A 17,572-nucleotide genomic window follows, 5' to 3' on the forward strand; every position below is an offset into this window, starting at 1 on the left:
TTCAAGCGAAAACCAAAGATTAAGTTTCTTGTAATCCACATGTTTTCTTGCTCTTTTTCCCAGCCCTCTCCCTCTTCTGTGGTTTCCCATTTTGGATTTTGCTGGTTGTACCCTTGTGGTAATGTTTAGTAGTATTCTTTTGTCCCCTGTAATTCTGTTGGAGTGGTAGGTAGATGTAGAGGCATGATCAGATTCAGGTTCAATTTTTTTGGCACGAATATGTCTTCTTTTTTTTTTTAAGATTTTATTTATTTATTTGTCAGAGAGAGAGCACAAGCAGGGGGAGCGGCAGGTAGAGGGAGAGGGAGAAGCAGACTCCCTGTTGAGCAGAGATCCCCATGTGAGACTCGATCCAAGGACTCTGGGATCATGACCTGAGGCCAAAGGCAGACGCTTAACTGACTGAGCTACCCAGGCGTCCCAAGGCATGAATACTTCTTAAGTGGTGCTTTGTACTTCCATGAGGGAGCATATAATGCCTGGTTGTGTCTTTCTATTCTATTATCAATCATTGATGACTGTTGCCTAGATCTATTATTTCTTTTGGAGTTTGCAAAACAGTGATATTCTGTTACTTTTTCTTCATTTTTTAGCTAACATTCCCTTATGGATTAATGACCATTTGGTTCCCTGAGGTATTGTGTTTTTTTTTTTTTTTAAAGATTTTGTTTATTCATTTGACAGAGAGATACACAGCGAGAGAGAGAACACAAGCAGGGGGCAGAGTGAGAGGGAGAAGCAGGCTTCCCATGGAGCAGGGAGCCCGATGCGGGGCTCGATCCCAGGACCCTGGGATCATGACCTGAGCCGAATTAAGCAGATGCTTAAAGACTGAGCCACCCAGTCGCCACCCTGAGGTATTGTTTGTAAGGAAAGACAGATTATTTATCAGCTTTAAAATAATGAGTGGGGGGTGCCTGGGTGGCCCAGTCGGTTGAACATCCAACTTTTGATCTGAGCTCAGGGTTTTTTTTTTCTTTAAGATTTTATTTATTTATTTGATAGAAAGAGAGGGGGAGAGAGAGAGAGAGAGAGTGTGTGCGCACATGAGCAGGGGGAGGGACAGAGGGAGAGGGAGAAGCAGACTCCCGCTGAGCAGGGACCCCAACGTGGGGTTTGATCCCAGGACCCTGGGTTAGTGGCCTTAGCTGAAGGCGGACACTTAACTGGCTGATCCACCCAGGCGTCCCTGAACTCAGGTTTTGATCTCAGGGTTCAAGCCGCACGTTGGGCTCCATGCGAGCCTACTTAAATAAAAGAAATATGTATTAATAATAATAAAATAATGAGTTGGTTCTCTAGCATCCTCCATGTTGACCAGTGAGATTTTTAATTCCTTATAAACTCATATTTTAACATATTTAATGTGCTTCAATCCATTTTTGTTATTCTGTATGATGTCTAAATTGTGCTGTCTTGGGCGCCTGGGTGGCTCAGTTGATTAAGCGACTGCCTTCGGCTCAGGTCATGATCCTGGAGTCCCGGGATCGAGTCCCGCATCGGGCTCCCTGCTCAGCAGGGAGTCTGCTTCTCCCTCTGACCCTCTTCCCTCTCGTGCTCTCTATCTCTCAGTCTCTCTCAAATAAATAAATAAAATCTTTAAAAAAAAAAAATTGTGCTGTCTTTGGCCAGTGGAAACCTTTTCAGGTTGGCTACAGCTACCTTTGGACGTAGCCAATATTTCTGTTAGGGCCTTGTTTTCTCGTACAGGATGTTTTAGGCTTATTTGGTACATCTGTTCTGAATCAGGAATCAGCCATTTCTCTAAAGAGCCTTGGTTCTTTTTAGTGGGAAATGGTATTTAGAGATCATAGTTTGCACATTAGAGGTGCTCATTGCCACTAGGTTGGTTACTGTTTCTAGGACTTTTCAATGGATAGAGCCAGGAAATATGTATATTTTTAATGAGAGACTATCGTGAGTTCATACTATTTCCATTTCAAATTTATGAATGTAGGCTCTTAGCTTTGATTTTAAAGCTGTATCTCTTCTTTCTTACATTGGAACTCAAGGCTCTAACCAGTATCCACATGAGTATTTGCTAGAATAATACCAATATTACCATCAACAGTATGATTGGTGAAAACAGTAAAAACTTTTTTTCTAGTTTTTTTGTGTCTTTAGAGTATATTCCAGTGGGGAGTTTTGGTCAAATTATTATATTTGAAATAATTTCCCTCTTTTGGTTTTGCTACAAATTTGATATATAGTTAGCTTCAGTTGGCTCATTTTGCCTTTGGTCTTGTGGGAACTGACATTTTTTCCTTTTTGATTTAATTTATTACACATTCATTAAAACCCTTATGTGGTTCCAAAGTCAGCCCAAAAAACAATGTACAGAAAAGTCTAACTTCTAATTTCTGTTATCTTCATCCTGTTCCCTCCCTCTCACTGTACATAACCAGTCAAAATTTGAACACACACACACACACGTATACACACATTCACATCTCCTCCCTCATGAGGTAAATCATTGCACATTACTCTTCTCCGCCTGGCTTTTTTACACTTAAAAATATTGCAGTCACTTCACAGTCATGTACAGAGATGATACTTGTTGTTTTTACAGCTGTATGATACCCATTCTCTGGGTGCTTATTCAGCCAGCCCCCCCATTCGGATTGCTCTTTTGCTCTTATAGATGACGCTGCAGCCCATAGCTTTGTTACATAAGTTTTTTCATCTTTTTGCCGAGATATTTTTGGGAAAAAGTCCTGAAATGGAATTGCCAGAGTAAATGATAACTTGCATACAGAATTTTGCAAGATATTGCCAAATTCTCCTCCATAGGTGTGATATCATTTTGCATGCTCATCAGTGATATCTGAGAGTGCCTGTTTCTCTTCAGCCTTGCCAGTGCACACTCTCAGATATTTACAACTCAGTGGGTAAGAAATGGTCTCATTGTGGTTTTCATTTTGTTTTATTGTGAGCAGTGTTGAGCATCTTTTCATTGTTTTTTTAAAATTTTTTTTATTGTTATGTTAATCACCATACATTACATCATTAGTTCTTGATATAGTGTTCCATGATTCATTGTTTGTGCATAACACCCAGTGCTCCACACAGAACGTGCCCTCCTTAATACCCATCACCAGGCTAACCCATCCCCCCACGCCCCTCCCCTCTAGAACCCTCAGTTTGTTTTTCAGAGTCCATCGTCTCTCATGGTTCCTCTCCCCCTCCGACTTACTCCCCTTAATTCTTCCCCTCCTGCTATCTTCTTCTTTTTCTTTTTTCTTAACATATCTTGCATTATTTGTTTCAGAAGTACAGATCTGTGATTCAACAGTCTTGCACAATTCACAGCGCTCACCATAGCACATACCCTCCCCAATGTCTATCACCCAGCCACCCCATCCCTCCCACCCCCCATCACTCAGCAACACTCAGTTTGTTTCCTGAGATTAAGAATTCCTCATATCAGTGAGGTCATATAATACATCTCTTTCTCTGATTGACTTATTTCACTTAGCATAACACCCTCCAGCTCCATCCACATCGTTGCAAATGGCAAGATCTCATTCGTTTTGATGGCTGCATAATATTCCATTGTGTATATATACCACATTTTCTTTATCCATTCATCTGTCGATGGACATCTTGGCTCTTTCCACAGTTTGGCTATTGTGGACATTGCTGCTATAAACATCGGGGTGCACGTACCCCTTCGGATCCCTACATTTGTGTCTTTGTGGTAAATACCCAGTAGTGCAATTGCTGGATCGTATGGTAGCTCTATTTTCAACTTTTTGAGGAACCTCCATTACTGTTTTCCAGAGTGGTTGCACCAGCTTGCATTCCCGCCAACAGTGTAGGAGGGTTCCCCTTTCTCCACATCCCCGCCAACATCTGTCGTTTCCTGACTTGTTAATTTTAGCCATTCTGACGGGTGTGAGGTGGTATCTCATGGAGGTTTCGATTTGGATTTCCCTGATGCCAAGTGTTGTTGAGTACTTTTTCATGTGTCTGTTGGCCATTTGGATGTCTTCTTTGGAAAAATGTCTGTTCATGTCTTCTGCCCATTTCTTGATTGGATTAGTTGTTCCTTGGGTGTTGAGTTTGGTAAGTTCTTTATAGATTTTGGATACTAGCCTTTATCTGATATGTCATTTGCAAATATTTTCTCCCATTCTGTCGGTTGTCTTTTGGTTTTGTGGACTGTTTCTTTTGCTGTGCAAAAGCTTTTTATCTTGATGAAATCTCAATAGTTCATTTTTGCCCTGGCTTCCCTTGCCTTTGGTGATGTTTCTAGGAAGAAGTTGCTGCGGCTGAGGTCGAAGAGGGTGCTGCCTGTGTTCTCCTTTAGGATTTTGATGGACTCCTGTCTCACGTTTAGGTCTTTCAACCATTTGGAGTCTATTTTTGTGTGTGGTGTAAGGAAATGGTCCAGTTTCATTCTTCTGCATGTGGCTGTCCAATTTTCCCAACACCATTTGTTGAAGAGACTGTCTTTTTTCCATTGGACATTCTTTCCTGCTTTGTCAAAGATGAGTTGACCCTAGAGTTGAGGGTCCATTTCTGGGCTCTCGATTCTGTTCCATTGATCTGTGTGTCTGTTTTTGTGCCAGTACCCTACTGTCTTGATGATGACAGCTTTGTAATAGAGCTGGAAGTCCGGAATTGTGATGCCGCCAGCTTTGCTTTTCTTTCTCAATATTTCTCTGGCTATTCGGGGTCTCTTCTAGTTCCATACAAATTTTAGGATTATTTGTTCCATTTCTTTGAAAAAGGTGGATGGTATTTTGACGGGGATTGCATTGAATGTGTAGATTGCTCTAGGTAGCATCGACATCTTCACAATGTTTGTTCTTCCAATCCATGAGCATGGAAGGTTTTTCCATTTCTTTGTGTCTTCTTCAATTTCTTTCATGAGTATTTTATCGTTTTCTGAGTACAGATTCTTTGCCTCTTTAGTTAAATGTATTCCTAGGTATCTTATGGTTTTGGGTGCAATTGTAAATGGGATCGACTCCTTGATTTGTCTCTCTTCTGTCTTGTTGTTGGTGTATAGGAATGCCCCCGGTTTCTGTGCATTGATTTTATATCCTGCTACTTTACTGAATTCCTGTATGAGTTCTAGCAGTTTTAGGGTGGAGTCTTTTGGGTTTTCCACATACAGTATCATATCATCTGCAAAGAGTGAGAGTTTGACTTCCTCTTTGCCGATTTGGATGGCTTTGATTTCTTTTTGTTGTCTGATTGCTGTGGCTAGGACTTCTAATACTATGTTGAATAGCAGTGGTGAGATTGGACATCCCTGCCGCGTTCCTGACCTTAGGGGAAAAGCTCTCAGCCTTTCCCCATTGAGAATGATATTCGCTGTAGGTTTTTCATAGATGGCTTTTAGGATATTGAGGTATGTACCCTCTATCCCTATACTCTGAAGAGTTTTGATCAAGAAAGGATGCTGTACTTTGTCAAATGCTTTTTCTCCATCTATTGAGAGGATCATATGATTCTTGTTCTTTCTTTTGTTAATGTATTGTATCACGTTGATTGATTTGCAGATGTTGAACCAGCCTTGCAGCCCAGGGATAAATCCCACTTGGTCATGGTGAATGATCCTTTTAATATACTGTTGGATCCTATTGGCTAGTATTTTGGTGAGAATTTTTGCATCCATGTTCATCAAGGATATTGGTCTGTAATTCTCCTTTTTGATGGGGTCTTTGTCTGGTTTTGGGATCAAGGTAATGGTGGCCTCATAAAATGAGGTTGGAAGTTTTCCTTCCATTTCTATTTTTTGGAACACTTTCAGGAGAATAGGTATTAATTCTTCTTTAAATGTCTGATAGAATTCCCCTGGGAATCCATCTGGCCCTGGGCTTTTGTTTGTTGGGAGATTTTTGATGACTGCTTCAATTTCCTTAGTGGTTATAGGTCTGTTCAGGTTTTCTATTTCTTCCTGGTTCAATTTTGGTAGTTGATCCATCTCTAGGAATGCACCCATTTCTTCCAGGTTATCTAATTTGCTGACATAGAGTTGCTCATAGTATGTTCTTATAATTGTTTGTATTTCTTTGGTGTTGGTTGTGATCTCTCCTCTTTCATTCATGATTTTGTTGATTTGGGTCATTTCTCTTTTCTTTTTGATAAGTCTGGCCAGGGGTTTATCAATCTTGTTCATTCTTTCAAAGAACCAGCTCCTAGTTTCGTTGATCTGTTCTACTGTTCTTTTGGTTTCTAGTTCATTGATTTCTGCTCTGATCTTTATGATTTCTCTTCTCCTGCTGGGTTTAGGCTTTATTTGCTGTTCTTTCTCCAGCTCCGTTAGGTGTAGGGTTAGGTTGTGTATTTGAGACCTTTCTCGTTTCTTGAGAAAGGCTTGTATTGCTATATACTTTCCTCTCAGGACTGCCTTTGCTGTATCCCAAAGATTTTGAACAGTTGTGTTTTCATTTTCATTGGTTTCCATGAATTTTTTAAATTCTTCTTTAATTTCCTGGTTGACCCATTCATTCTTTAATAGGGTGCTCTTTAGCCTCCATGTATTTGAGTTCTTTCCGACTTTCCTCTTGTGATTGAGTTCTAGTTTTAAAGCATCGTGGTCTGAAAATATGCAGGGAATAATCCCAATCTTTTGGTACCGGTTGAGACCTGATTTGTGACCTAGGATGTGATCAGTTCTGGAGAATGTTCCATGGGCACTAGAGAAGAATGTGTATTCTGTTGCTTTGGGATGGAATGTTCTGAATATGTCTGTAAAGTCCATTTGGTCCAGTGTGTCATTTAAAGTCTTTATTTCCTTGATCTTTTGCTTAGATGATCTGTCCATTTCAGTCAGGGGGGTGTTAAAGTCCCCCACTATTATTGTATTGTTGTCAATGTGTTTCTTTGCTTTTGTCATTAATTGCCTTATATAATTGGCTGCTCCCACGTTAGGGGCATAGATATTTACAATTGTTAGATCTTCTTGGTGGATAGACCCTTTAAGTAGGATATAGTGTCCTTCTTCATCTCTTATTACAGTCTTTGTTTTAAAATCTAATTTGTCTGATATAAGGATTGCCACCCCAGCTTTCTTTTTGTGTCCATTAGCATGGTCAGTGGTTTTCCACCCCCTCACTTTCAATCTGGGGGTGTCTTTGGGTCTAAATTGAGTCTCTTGCAGACAGCATATGGATGGGTCTTGTTTTTTAATCCAATCTGATAGCCTGTGTCTTTTGATTGGGGCATTGAGCTCATTTACATTCAGGGTAACTATTGAAAGGTATGAATTTAGTGCCATTGTATTGCCTGTAAGGTGACTGTGACTGTATATTGTCTGTGTTCCTTTCTGATCTATGCTGCTTTTAGGCTCTGTTTTTGCTTAGAGGACCCCTTTCAATATTTCTTGTAGGGCTGGTTTTGTGTTTGCAAATTCCTTTAGTTTTTGTTTGTCCTGGAAGCTTTTTATCTCTCCTTCTATTTTCAATGACAGCCTAGCTGGATATAGTATTCTTGGCTGCATATTTTTCTCGTTTAGTGCTTTGAAGATATCATGCCAGTCCTTTCTGGCCTGCCAGGTCTCTGTGGATAGGTCTGTTGCCAATCTAATGTTTCTACTATTGTAGGCTACATATCTCTTCTCCTGAGCTGCTTTCAGGATTTTCTCTTTGTCTCTGAGACTCGTAAGTTTTACTATTAGATGTCGGGGTGTTGACCTATTTTTATTGATTTTGAGAGGGATTCTCTGTGCCTCCTGGATTTTGATGCCTGTTTCCTTCCCCACATTAGGGACGTTCTCTGCTATAATTTGCTCCAATATACCTTCTGCCCCTCTCTCTCTTTCTTCTTCTTCTGGGATCCCAGTTATTCTAATGTTGTTTCGTCTTATCGTATCGCTTATCTCTCGAATTCTGCCCTTGTGATCCTGTAGTTGTTTCTCTCTCTTTTTCTCAGCCTCTTTATTTTCCATCATTTGGTCTTCTATATCGCTGATTCTTTCTTCTGCCTCATTTATCCTAGCAGTTAGTGCCCCCATTTTTGATTGCACCTCATTAATAGCCTTTTTGATTTCGACTTGGTTAGATTTTAGTTCTTTTATTTCTCCAGAAAGGGTTTCTCTAATAACTTCCACACTTTTTTCAAGCCCAGCTAGTATCTTTAAAGTCATGATTCTGAACTCTAGGTCTGACATCGTACTAATGTCAGTATTGAGTAGGTCCCTGGCAGACGGTACTACCTCTTGTTCTTTTTGCTGAGGTGATTTTTTTCGTCTTGTCATTTTGTCCAGAGGAGAACAGATGAATGAGAGAACAGAAAGCTAACAGGTTAACAACGTCTCCAGCAAATATACTCTCTACAAATCAGAAAATACCTGAAACCAGGGCACAAGAAAGGGAAAGAAAGAAGAGAAAAGAAAAGGAAAAAGAAAGATAAAAACAAACAAAAACAGAACAAAACAAAAAAAAAACAGAATATGATCAAATATGATCAGGCTAGTGCATAGATCAGTGCCACACACTAGCTTTTGGGCATAATTTTGGTCTGTTAGAAGAAAGTGCCTGCGAAAATTTTAAAGGAAGAAAGACTTATATATGTACAAAATAAAGGTTGATACAATGAAGGGATGGCAGATGACTGTAAAGATGAAAATTATAAAAGATTTTATAAAAGGAATTGATAAGTTTTTAAAAAGAAAGAAGATTTAAAAAGAAAAAGAAAAAAGACAAAAAAAGGGAGAGAATGTGATCAGGCAGAAGAATAGAACAAAGCCATACACTAGTGATTTAGGGTATATTTTGATCTGTTAGAAGAAACTGTATCTCAAAATTTTAAAGAGAGAACAACTTATATATATATATATTCCAAAAATAAGGGTAACTACTATGAAGGGATAAAAATATGACTCTAAAAATGAAAAATAAAAAATGTTTTTTTTAAAAAAGGGATTGATAAGATGTTGCTTGAAAAACGGAAAAAAAAATTAAAAAAGAACAGTTAAAAAAATTAACTTTGAAAAACTAATGAATTATGGTAAAAAAGCCATGAATTCTATGTGCAGTATTCCCCTAGCGCTGGAGTTCTCCCGTTCTCCTTGATGGGTAAACTTGGTCTTGGCTTGCTGGCTGTTCATGCTGATCTTGTGGGGGAGCGGCCTGTTGCCGTGGTTCCCAAATGTCTTTGCTGGAGGCGGAATTGCCCCGCCCTTGTGAGTCCGGGCTATGCAAGCTGATTGGGTTTGCTCTCGGGCGCTTTTGTTCCCTGCAAGCTCTCGGTACAGCTTTGGAGGACCAGGGTGAAAATGGTGGCCTCCCAATCTACAGCCGGAGCAGCTGAGAACTCGGGGCCCTGCTCCTCAGTGTGTCCCCAGAGAAAAGCAGTCACTCCTGTCTCCCTGGTTTCCTGCCACACTCCGTGCTCACCCGGCCTGTGATCGAGCGTTTCTGTCTGGCACCCGACCTCATGTGGAGTCTGCAAACCCAGCAGATCCCTGCGGTGCGCTTCCGCGCCCCTCTTCCCAGGGGAGGAAGGGGAGTCTCCCTGGCTCTGCCGCTTGTTGGGTCCCTGCTGGAGGAGCAGTGGCCCGACTGGGCCGCGGATCACAGTTTATGGCAACCCCGAGCTGAGAGCCCGCGCCTCGGCTCCGTCTCTGCAGCCGGCTTTCCCGCTCTGATACCTGGGAGCTCTGCCGCACTCAGGCACCCCCGGTCTTTCTGTGACCCCGAGGGTCCTGAGACCACACTATCCCGCGAGGATTCCACCCCCCGCTTAGCCACTGGAGCGACGTCCCTCAGCGGAGCCGACTTCTAAAAGGTCCGATTTTGTGCTCCGCGGCTCTAGCACTTGCCAGAAGCGGCCGGCGGAGGCCCCCTCCACCGCTGTCTGTCCTCCCGAATATCGCCTCGGATTCACTTCTCCGCACGTCCTACCTTCCAGTGAGTGGTCGCTTTTCTGTTCAGAGTATTGTTACTCTTCTTATCTTCGATCTCCTGTTGAGTTCGTAGGTGTTCAGAATGCTTTGATCCCTATTCAGCTGAATTCCTGAGACCAGACGAAATCCAGGTCTCCTACTCCTCCGCCATCTTGCTCCGCCCCCCTCCTCTTTTCATTGTTTTAAGGGCCATTTGTATTTCTTTTCGTGTGTTAACTACTTAATTATTTTGAGTGTTTATATATTGGTATATTAATTGTGATATGAGATGCAGAGTTTGTCATTTATATCTGTCCTTTGCTTCGATTTTTTAAAATTTATTTTTGCTTTTGCCATGTAGCAGCTTTTTAGTTTTCACATAGTCAAATTGGTCATTAATTAAACTTCTACCCCGAGGTTATAGAATAATTCATCTATTTCTTTTTCTTTTAGTATTTGTATGTTTTCCTCTTCTACGTTTGTCTTTGTTCCAGTTGGAGTTTATCCTGGTGTTTGGCATAACAGTGGTAAAATCAGTTTTCTCTTTTTCTGTGCTGTTTTAGTAGTATTACTTTAAAAGTCAATTTTTTCTCAATGATTTGAGATGCTTGCCTTTATCATGTATCTTATTTCCATATGCACTTGGGTCTATTTCTGGATTCCTTATCCTGTTCTACTGGTCTTGTCTCTTCATTTGACACTACTATTTTTTTCTTTATAGGTACTTTGTATGTTTTCTGGTATGGCTAGGTGCCCCTCCTCCCAGCCCCTGTTGTTTTCCTTTTTATGGTCTTCCTGCCTACTGGGCTTGTCTTTTCCAGTGAACTTTATCTTTTTGAGCTCCAGAAAAAAAAATAGGTGTTTTTCTTGGGATCATGTTAAATTTATGAACTTGATCTGACATTGTTACAAGGATGTTTAGCCTTCTAAGACCGTGGTATGTGTTTACGTGTGTTCCAGTCATGTTTTAGGTCCTTCATGTAGATATTAGTATTTCTTAAGTTTATGCCCAGGTGTTTTATTTTTGCAGTTGTAAATAGGATCTTTCTTCCACATTACGTCTTCTGTTTTTTTTTGTTTGAATATATGAACACTGCTAAGTTTTGTATATTGATTTTATAATCTTCTACTTTACTAAATTATGTTATAGTTTAGTTTTTCCAGTTGCGAATTTGTATCCTTTGTAAATTGAGACTGTTTGCCTCTTACTTTGCAATTCATTTTCTTCCTGTTCTTTGAGGTATATTAGGCTTTTGCTTTTGCTGGCCAACGTTATCTCCAGGGCACCTTTTCTACTCTCTCTCTCTTTTTTTTTTTCTTTTTTCAGTCAGGTGTTGTTTAGGCATTTGATTGCTAAACTGGAGGAAAGTGACCACCAACCTCTAAATCCCTTTTTTCCTGAATTATTTATATTTCATTTAGAGATTCAGATGTATATTTTTATTTTTTAAAGCCAACTTAGTTGCTATATAACTTATATACAAGCAGAAAATTTACCCTTTTAAGGTTTACAGTTCATAAATTTTAGAAACATATAAAACCATGTTGCTATTGCCACAGTGAAGATGTAGACTATTTCCAGCACCCTTGTGCCTCTCTGCATCAGTACTCCCAAACCCCCTCACCTCTGGTCCTTGGCACCCACTGATCCAATTTCTCTCCCTGTAGTTTTGCCTTTTCCAAAACGTCATATACATGGAATCATATAGTATGTGCCTTTTGAGCCTGGCTTCTTCCACTTACCCTCATGCCTTCGAGATTCATCCATGTTGTTGCCTGTGTCAGTAATTTGTTACTTTTTATTGCTGGCTACAGTACTGTTCCACTGAAGGGATATACCATACTTTGTTTATCCACTCACTGATTGAATTGGGTTGTTTCCAAACTCCTGTGATTGTGAACAAAGCTGCTATAAACATTTGCGTACAGTTTTTTTGCAGACATGTTTTCACTTATTTTGGGTAAATACTTGTAATGGGATTTGTGGGTTTCATAGTAAGTGTGTATTTAGCTTGAAAGAAACTGTGCAGTCATTTTACAAAGTAGCTGTACCATTTTGCATTCCCATCAGTGGGGCGGGAGCATTCCAGTTGCTCTACATCGTTGCCAGTATTTGTCTTTATCAGTTTATTTTATTTTAGTCATTTTCATCGTTGTGTAGTAATGTCTCAGTGTGGTTTTAAGTTTAAGGCTTATTTCTTAAAACCTTGATAAAATCAGAAGCTGAATTTATTAGTTGTCTAAAAATATTAAGAATAAGGTCACTTTTGCCCAATGAATATTCATCAGAAACTGTGAAGCTAGCTTTTTGCCTTTCCTGCCTTTCCTTACTCCCCAGCACAGTGGGCACTTAATGATTCTCGGTTCCATGGACCAATTAACCAAGAAGGGCCACTTGTCTTCCATGTATCTGGAAGAAATGGGATATTTTGATAGGAACTTCTCAATGTTTCAAAGCAAACATTTCAGTTAAAAATTTGGTGTTTTCTTTCTGTAAGAAATTTGCAAGTGTTTTCGTCTCAGCCTGCCATATTGAGGTACAGTGATGGTAATACACTTCTGTTGAATTACACAGGAAAACCATGAAGAACCGCTACATGGAACTCTACGACCTCAATAAAGACTTGCTAAATGGATACAAAATTCGCTGTAACAACCACATGGAGCTCCTGGGGAACCTCAAAGCAGTAAATCAGGCCATTCAAAGAGCTGGTCGTCTGCGGGGTAAGTCTCTTTTTGTAGCACTATAAGTAGTCTGTAATTTGGGGGTGAGAACCCTTAGAGCTAGTGGTAGCTTCTAGAATTCATACTGGGGCCGACAGCAGCATACCTTTGATACCCAGCTTGGCCGCAGTTTGGCTTTAGTCAGTCTGCAGACTTCAGAGGGAAAGAAAACTTTCAGCCCCTTTTCTTAGATTTTGCTGCACCTCCAGGGAAAACCTAGTGACATATACCCAAGGGGAAAGCCTTAAATATACCTGTTTTTTACAAAGGGAGACTAAAAATTAATGAGCTACATGTCCAACTTAAAATATAGAAAAAGAGCATAGAATAAATCAAAGGAAGCAGAAATATTGCCAGAGATTTATACCTGAAATCTGTTGTTTGGCTCAATGCTTTGACCTCCTTTTAGAAAAATACTCTTTGCAGGCGCCTGGGTGGCTCAGTTGGTTAAACGACTGCCTTCGGCTCAGGTCATGATCCTGGAGTTCTGGGATCGAGTCCTGCATCGGGTGCCCTGCTCAGCGGGGAGTCTGCTTCTCCCTCTGACCCTCTTCGTCTCGTGCTCTCTCTCTCTCATTCTCTCTCTCAAATAAATAAAATCTTTAAAAAAAAATACTCTTTGCTTGGGCACCTGGCTCAGTATGAAGACTATGCAACTCTTGATCTCGGGGTCATGAGTTTGAGCCCCATGTTGGGTATAGAGATTACTTAAAATCTTTAGGGAAAAAAAAAATAATCTTCTGTTAGGTGGATCTATGCTTTGATTCTCTTCTATAAAACTGACTTCATTTCTAGGTTTGAGATGGTCCCTAGGTTTGGTTTGTGATAAATTCCCTCACAGTTACCTTTTTTAGAGAGTGGTAAGACAAATTAAATTTGCCCACCATATATCTCTTTTCTACCCTAGTTTTATGCTGTTTTAAAGCTGGACTCTGATTTATAATTTCACTTTTAATCATCTTTTGGATTGTACTGATTTGATGTTTCATCCCACACAGTTGGAAAACCAAAGAACCAGGTGATCACTGCTTGTCGGGATGCGATTCGAAGCAACAACATCAACACGCTGTTCAGAATCATGCGGGTGGGAACAGCTTCTTCTTAGGAAAGGAAAGAATAGGTAATGAAATTCCTAAAAAGGGTTTTTCCCTAAAAATCGAGGCTAGTTTGCTTGAATCACATCCTGGTGAACCCAGGTGCTGGGAATGTCAATAGCCTTGGTGAATGGTACAAATGCAGACTACCACTGCATCCCTTTCTATGTTTAGAATCAGTTGCACTGTTACCGAATAATACCAGGTTTGTGTAGAGGAGGGGAATACTTTTAAAATGTTAGGGCTTCAAAGTTCAGTTTTTCAGTATGTATGTAAAATTGGTATAAGATACATAGATACATCTTCCTTGAAATTGTAATTGAATTTGTAATTAAAAATTTTTTCATTAAAACTTAGGAATTGCACTTTGTGTTAACTGTAGTCACCACCGTCTTAGAATTGCGGAAACCATTTGCATGATGTGGAGGAAAACACAAGCATGGGTATTGGATTTGTGTGCCTTTTATCACTGACGGGTGGGTATACGCAACACACCTGCATTTAAGGGAGAGTCAGTTGAAGTTGATCTGTTAGTTGGGGGTAATGTTAGCTACTGAAACTAATAGACCTCAAAGTTCATAATGACCCATTTATTTCTCATTTATGTCAGGATGTCTCTATAGTTATTCAGGGACCCCGCTTCCTGTGATCATGCAGCCATGTCATCCTCTAGGGCAGCCTTTCTTGGAGTTCTCTAGAGAAAGGAGTTTCAGGAAATGGATTCGGGTGACTATTTTCACGTTCATTGCATACGATGAAGGGCTGATGGCACCAGGAACCCGATGTGAGAAGGCCTTGCCGTGATTTATGTCCAAGTCAGTAGAACAGGGAAAGCTTTTCTCAGAGCTGTGATCTAGAAATAGCATATTATCATTCCTACTTGCGTTCTGTCAGCTGACATGGCCACACCTCACTGCAGAGAGGCTAGGAAATATCACCAGCTGTGTGTCGGCAAGGCGGAGAAAGCTGGTGTCTGTACCAACAGCTAGCAGCTCCTTCCCTAAGAATGAAAGTTTTGCCTTCAGGTAGATTCCAGGACTGGTTTAATGACGAAAACATTCGCTAGTTTTCACTTCTTAACAGCATTCCTAAGTAGTGGGGAAGACAGGCCGTCCCCCTGTGGTAAATTAATCTTACGAGTTTTTTCCATTTAGGCATTTAGGTTGACCTCTTCTGTTACTGAAATGTGAGCTTTGTGGAATCCTAATTTTTATGAGACTATGCCCTAGAATACCTTTGTTTAACATTTTCAACCTATAAGCTCAAAAGACACCACATAGGGGCGCCTGGGTGGCTCAGATGGTTAAGCGTCTGCCTTTGGCTCAGGTCATGATCTCAGGGTCCTGGGATCGAGCCCCATGTCGGGCTCCCTGCTCAGCGGGGAGCCTGCTTCTCCCTCTGCCTCTACTGTCCCCCCTGCTTGTGCTCTCTCTGTCAAATAAATAAAATCTTAAAAAAAACAAGACACCCACATATACTGTATTATTTTTCATAATCCCTGAAAGTAGTAAAGCATCTTCTTTGTGTGCTTCAAAGATGAGGGAACTGAGACACAGGGATTAATTACTTGCCAGAGTCACAGAGCTACTGGCAAAACTCGAGTTCCACTCTTGAGTCTTTTTGTTTTTTAAAACTTTATTAATTTAAAAGATTTATTTGACAGAGAGAGAGTGCGAGAGCACAAGCAGGGGGAGAAGCAGGCTCCCCCGCTGAGCAGGGAGCCCGAACTCGGGACTCGATCCCAGGACCCTGAGATCATGACCTGAGCCGAAGGCAGATGCTTAACCGACTGAGCCACCCAGGCGCCCCAGAGTCTTTTTCTATTTTAACCATAGTCTAACCTATACGTTTTGAGATTAAAATCTTTAGTTGGTGCTGGTTTTAAATTGTATGGCACTATTCAGGACACCTGGGTGGCTCAGTCATTAAGTGTCTGCCTTTGGCTCAGGTCATATCCTAACAGAATAATCTCATCAAAGGTCATTCAGTTATTCTTCAGCCAAAAAGCTTCCTTCTTAGCCCTAAAAATACTCATAGCAAGTCTCGAAGGGGTTGACCTGCAGTAGAATGTCTTTAAATAGTCCTGACTTATAGGTTACAAATGATGATTTTCACATTAATTTGATCCTCTTGGTATTTATCACTGAGCTCAGAGAGGCAGAATGTTTTCTACAGGGTCTCACAGCTTGGTGAGTGCTGGTGTGGGTTTGAAACCGATTAGCCATGGCCCTTCCTGCTATTCCAACTGTTCCCAGTCATGTAAAGACTGGATGAGATGAAAATGTTCATAAAACCTTCTACCTTCTCTTTTCCTCTTATAAGTCACCGTGTTCAACCTAAGGAGGAGAAAAACTATTTGGTTATCAGTTGCCTCTTTGTTTTGTTGCCATATTTTTCTATCCTGATAGAAACTGAGGCCTTCTAAGAAGTCACAGTTTGAACTCTATTTTGTTGCTGCGTTTTGTTGAAGCTTTAATTGAACACTGAGCCTTCACTGAAAAGCTGATCTTGAGGATCCTGGTATCTGGGAGAAAGCGTTGAAGTCATTTTTCGAGCATCCCTTTAAAAAAAAGTCTCCCGCCCCCTGCCAAATTCAGGTACTCAATATTTTTGAAAGAGTATGGTTTTTATTATTTCCCACATGTCTTCCTACCCACATACATCAAGACTTGGTTCAAATGCTTTCTCCTCAGGAGATCTTCCCCTCCCGTGGCTATTCCTTAACCCTTATTACATTCTGTGTTTAGATTGATGTTAATCCTCTACTGAGAACAGGGGCTGCATCTCAATCAGCTTTCTCCTCCCAGTGGTGCTGAGCCAGTGCTCTGAGCACAGAGAAGCACCTGCTGCTCTCCATGGAATTGCCTATCCTCAGCCAGTCCATCAGGAGCTTCCAACATCACAGAACTAGGGACTTTACAACAATTATGCAACCCTAGAAGTGCTTTACAAGAATGAGTTCCAACATTATTTATGTTTCAAAGTTTATAATTAGCAGTTACAAATCTGCCAGTGCAGAGGCCTGTGATCACAGAACTAAATTATCTCCGCTTTCACTTTGAAACTGAAGTACAGTAAGGAACCCGTTTGCAGCTTGGTGTTTTGCATTTTGCCTCTTTCCCATCTGGCCCCTGCCCACACTAGATGCTGAAGCTCCTGACTCATCTTTTTATTTGTATGGTACAGAAATCTGCTTTTCCTAAAATGATGTCACATGGATGATTCCCAAGTAGTTTTCAGAACTGTCTACATGAGCTGATTTTGCATCAATCAGAGAAAGAAATCGTGTGTTTCTGCAGGAACATTCAGTTCATTAGGGATGGAAAGCTGGTGTCACAAGGACCCTTCTAACGGGCTTTGCATTTTCTCACTCAGTGTCAGTGGCATATAAGGAAATACACACTGGTACCGAAGACATACGACAGCCAAAGCTTCTGGCTGAAGAAATACTGGTCTAAGAGAGGTAGCCCAAGCAGTGATTTTTTTTTTCCTTCAGTATTCTGCGGGAAAGAAACCACCGCATTCAGTGGAGTGTGGGAGCCAGTCAATGAGCAGTAGAAAAGCCAGGTTCAAAACCAGGTTCAAAACCAGCCTCTTTCCCTTCTGGGCTTCATTTTCCACGTCTTTAAAATGGGGGACAGAAGTTAGATTATTAATAGAGTTCTTCCTTAAACATTTTATTTTTCCTCCTAATAGAATGCTAATATGCTCTCAAAATAACTTTATGAAAACGTTCTTAATTTCCATCATTATGAACATATAAATGGGATTTGTTCTTAGGGGGCGACCTTATGCAGCTGTAGGAAGTGGCAAAGCAGTCTCTGGAAGGCACATTCTCTGTCTCAGTACATTACGAAGTACCACAGTGGCTGTCACAGGATGGTGGGATTCCAGATGGATGACCTTTCCTTTATAT

At 40.7% G+C, this 17,572-nt stretch overlaps 1 protein-coding gene across 2 annotated transcripts in view; it reads left to right on the forward strand.

Annotated features, from left to right (window-relative positions):
• BBS2 (Bardet-Biedl syndrome 2) overlaps positions 1-14,012 on the forward strand; it is a 39,589-nt gene extending 25,577 nt beyond the window's left edge. For both annotated transcript variants that reach the window (XM_027619824.2, XM_027619825.2), the window contains 2 exons: positions 12,414-12,562; positions 13,561-14,012. In XM_027619824.2, the coding sequence (XP_027475625.1) occupies positions 12,414-12,562; positions 13,561-13,667 (256 nt within the window). In that variant the 3' untranslated portion in view covers positions 13,668-14,012. The remainder of the gene's footprint in view (positions 1-12,413; positions 12,563-13,560) is intronic.
• The last annotated feature ends 3,560 nt before the right edge of the window (positions 14,013-17,572 follow it).

The sequence above is a fragment of the Zalophus californianus genome, chromosome 17 (assembly GCF_009762305.2).
Source record: "Zalophus californianus isolate mZalCal1 chromosome 17, mZalCal1.pri.v2, whole genome shotgun sequence".
Classification (NCBI taxonomy): Eukaryota; Metazoa; Chordata; class Mammalia; order Carnivora; family Otariidae; genus Zalophus; species Zalophus californianus.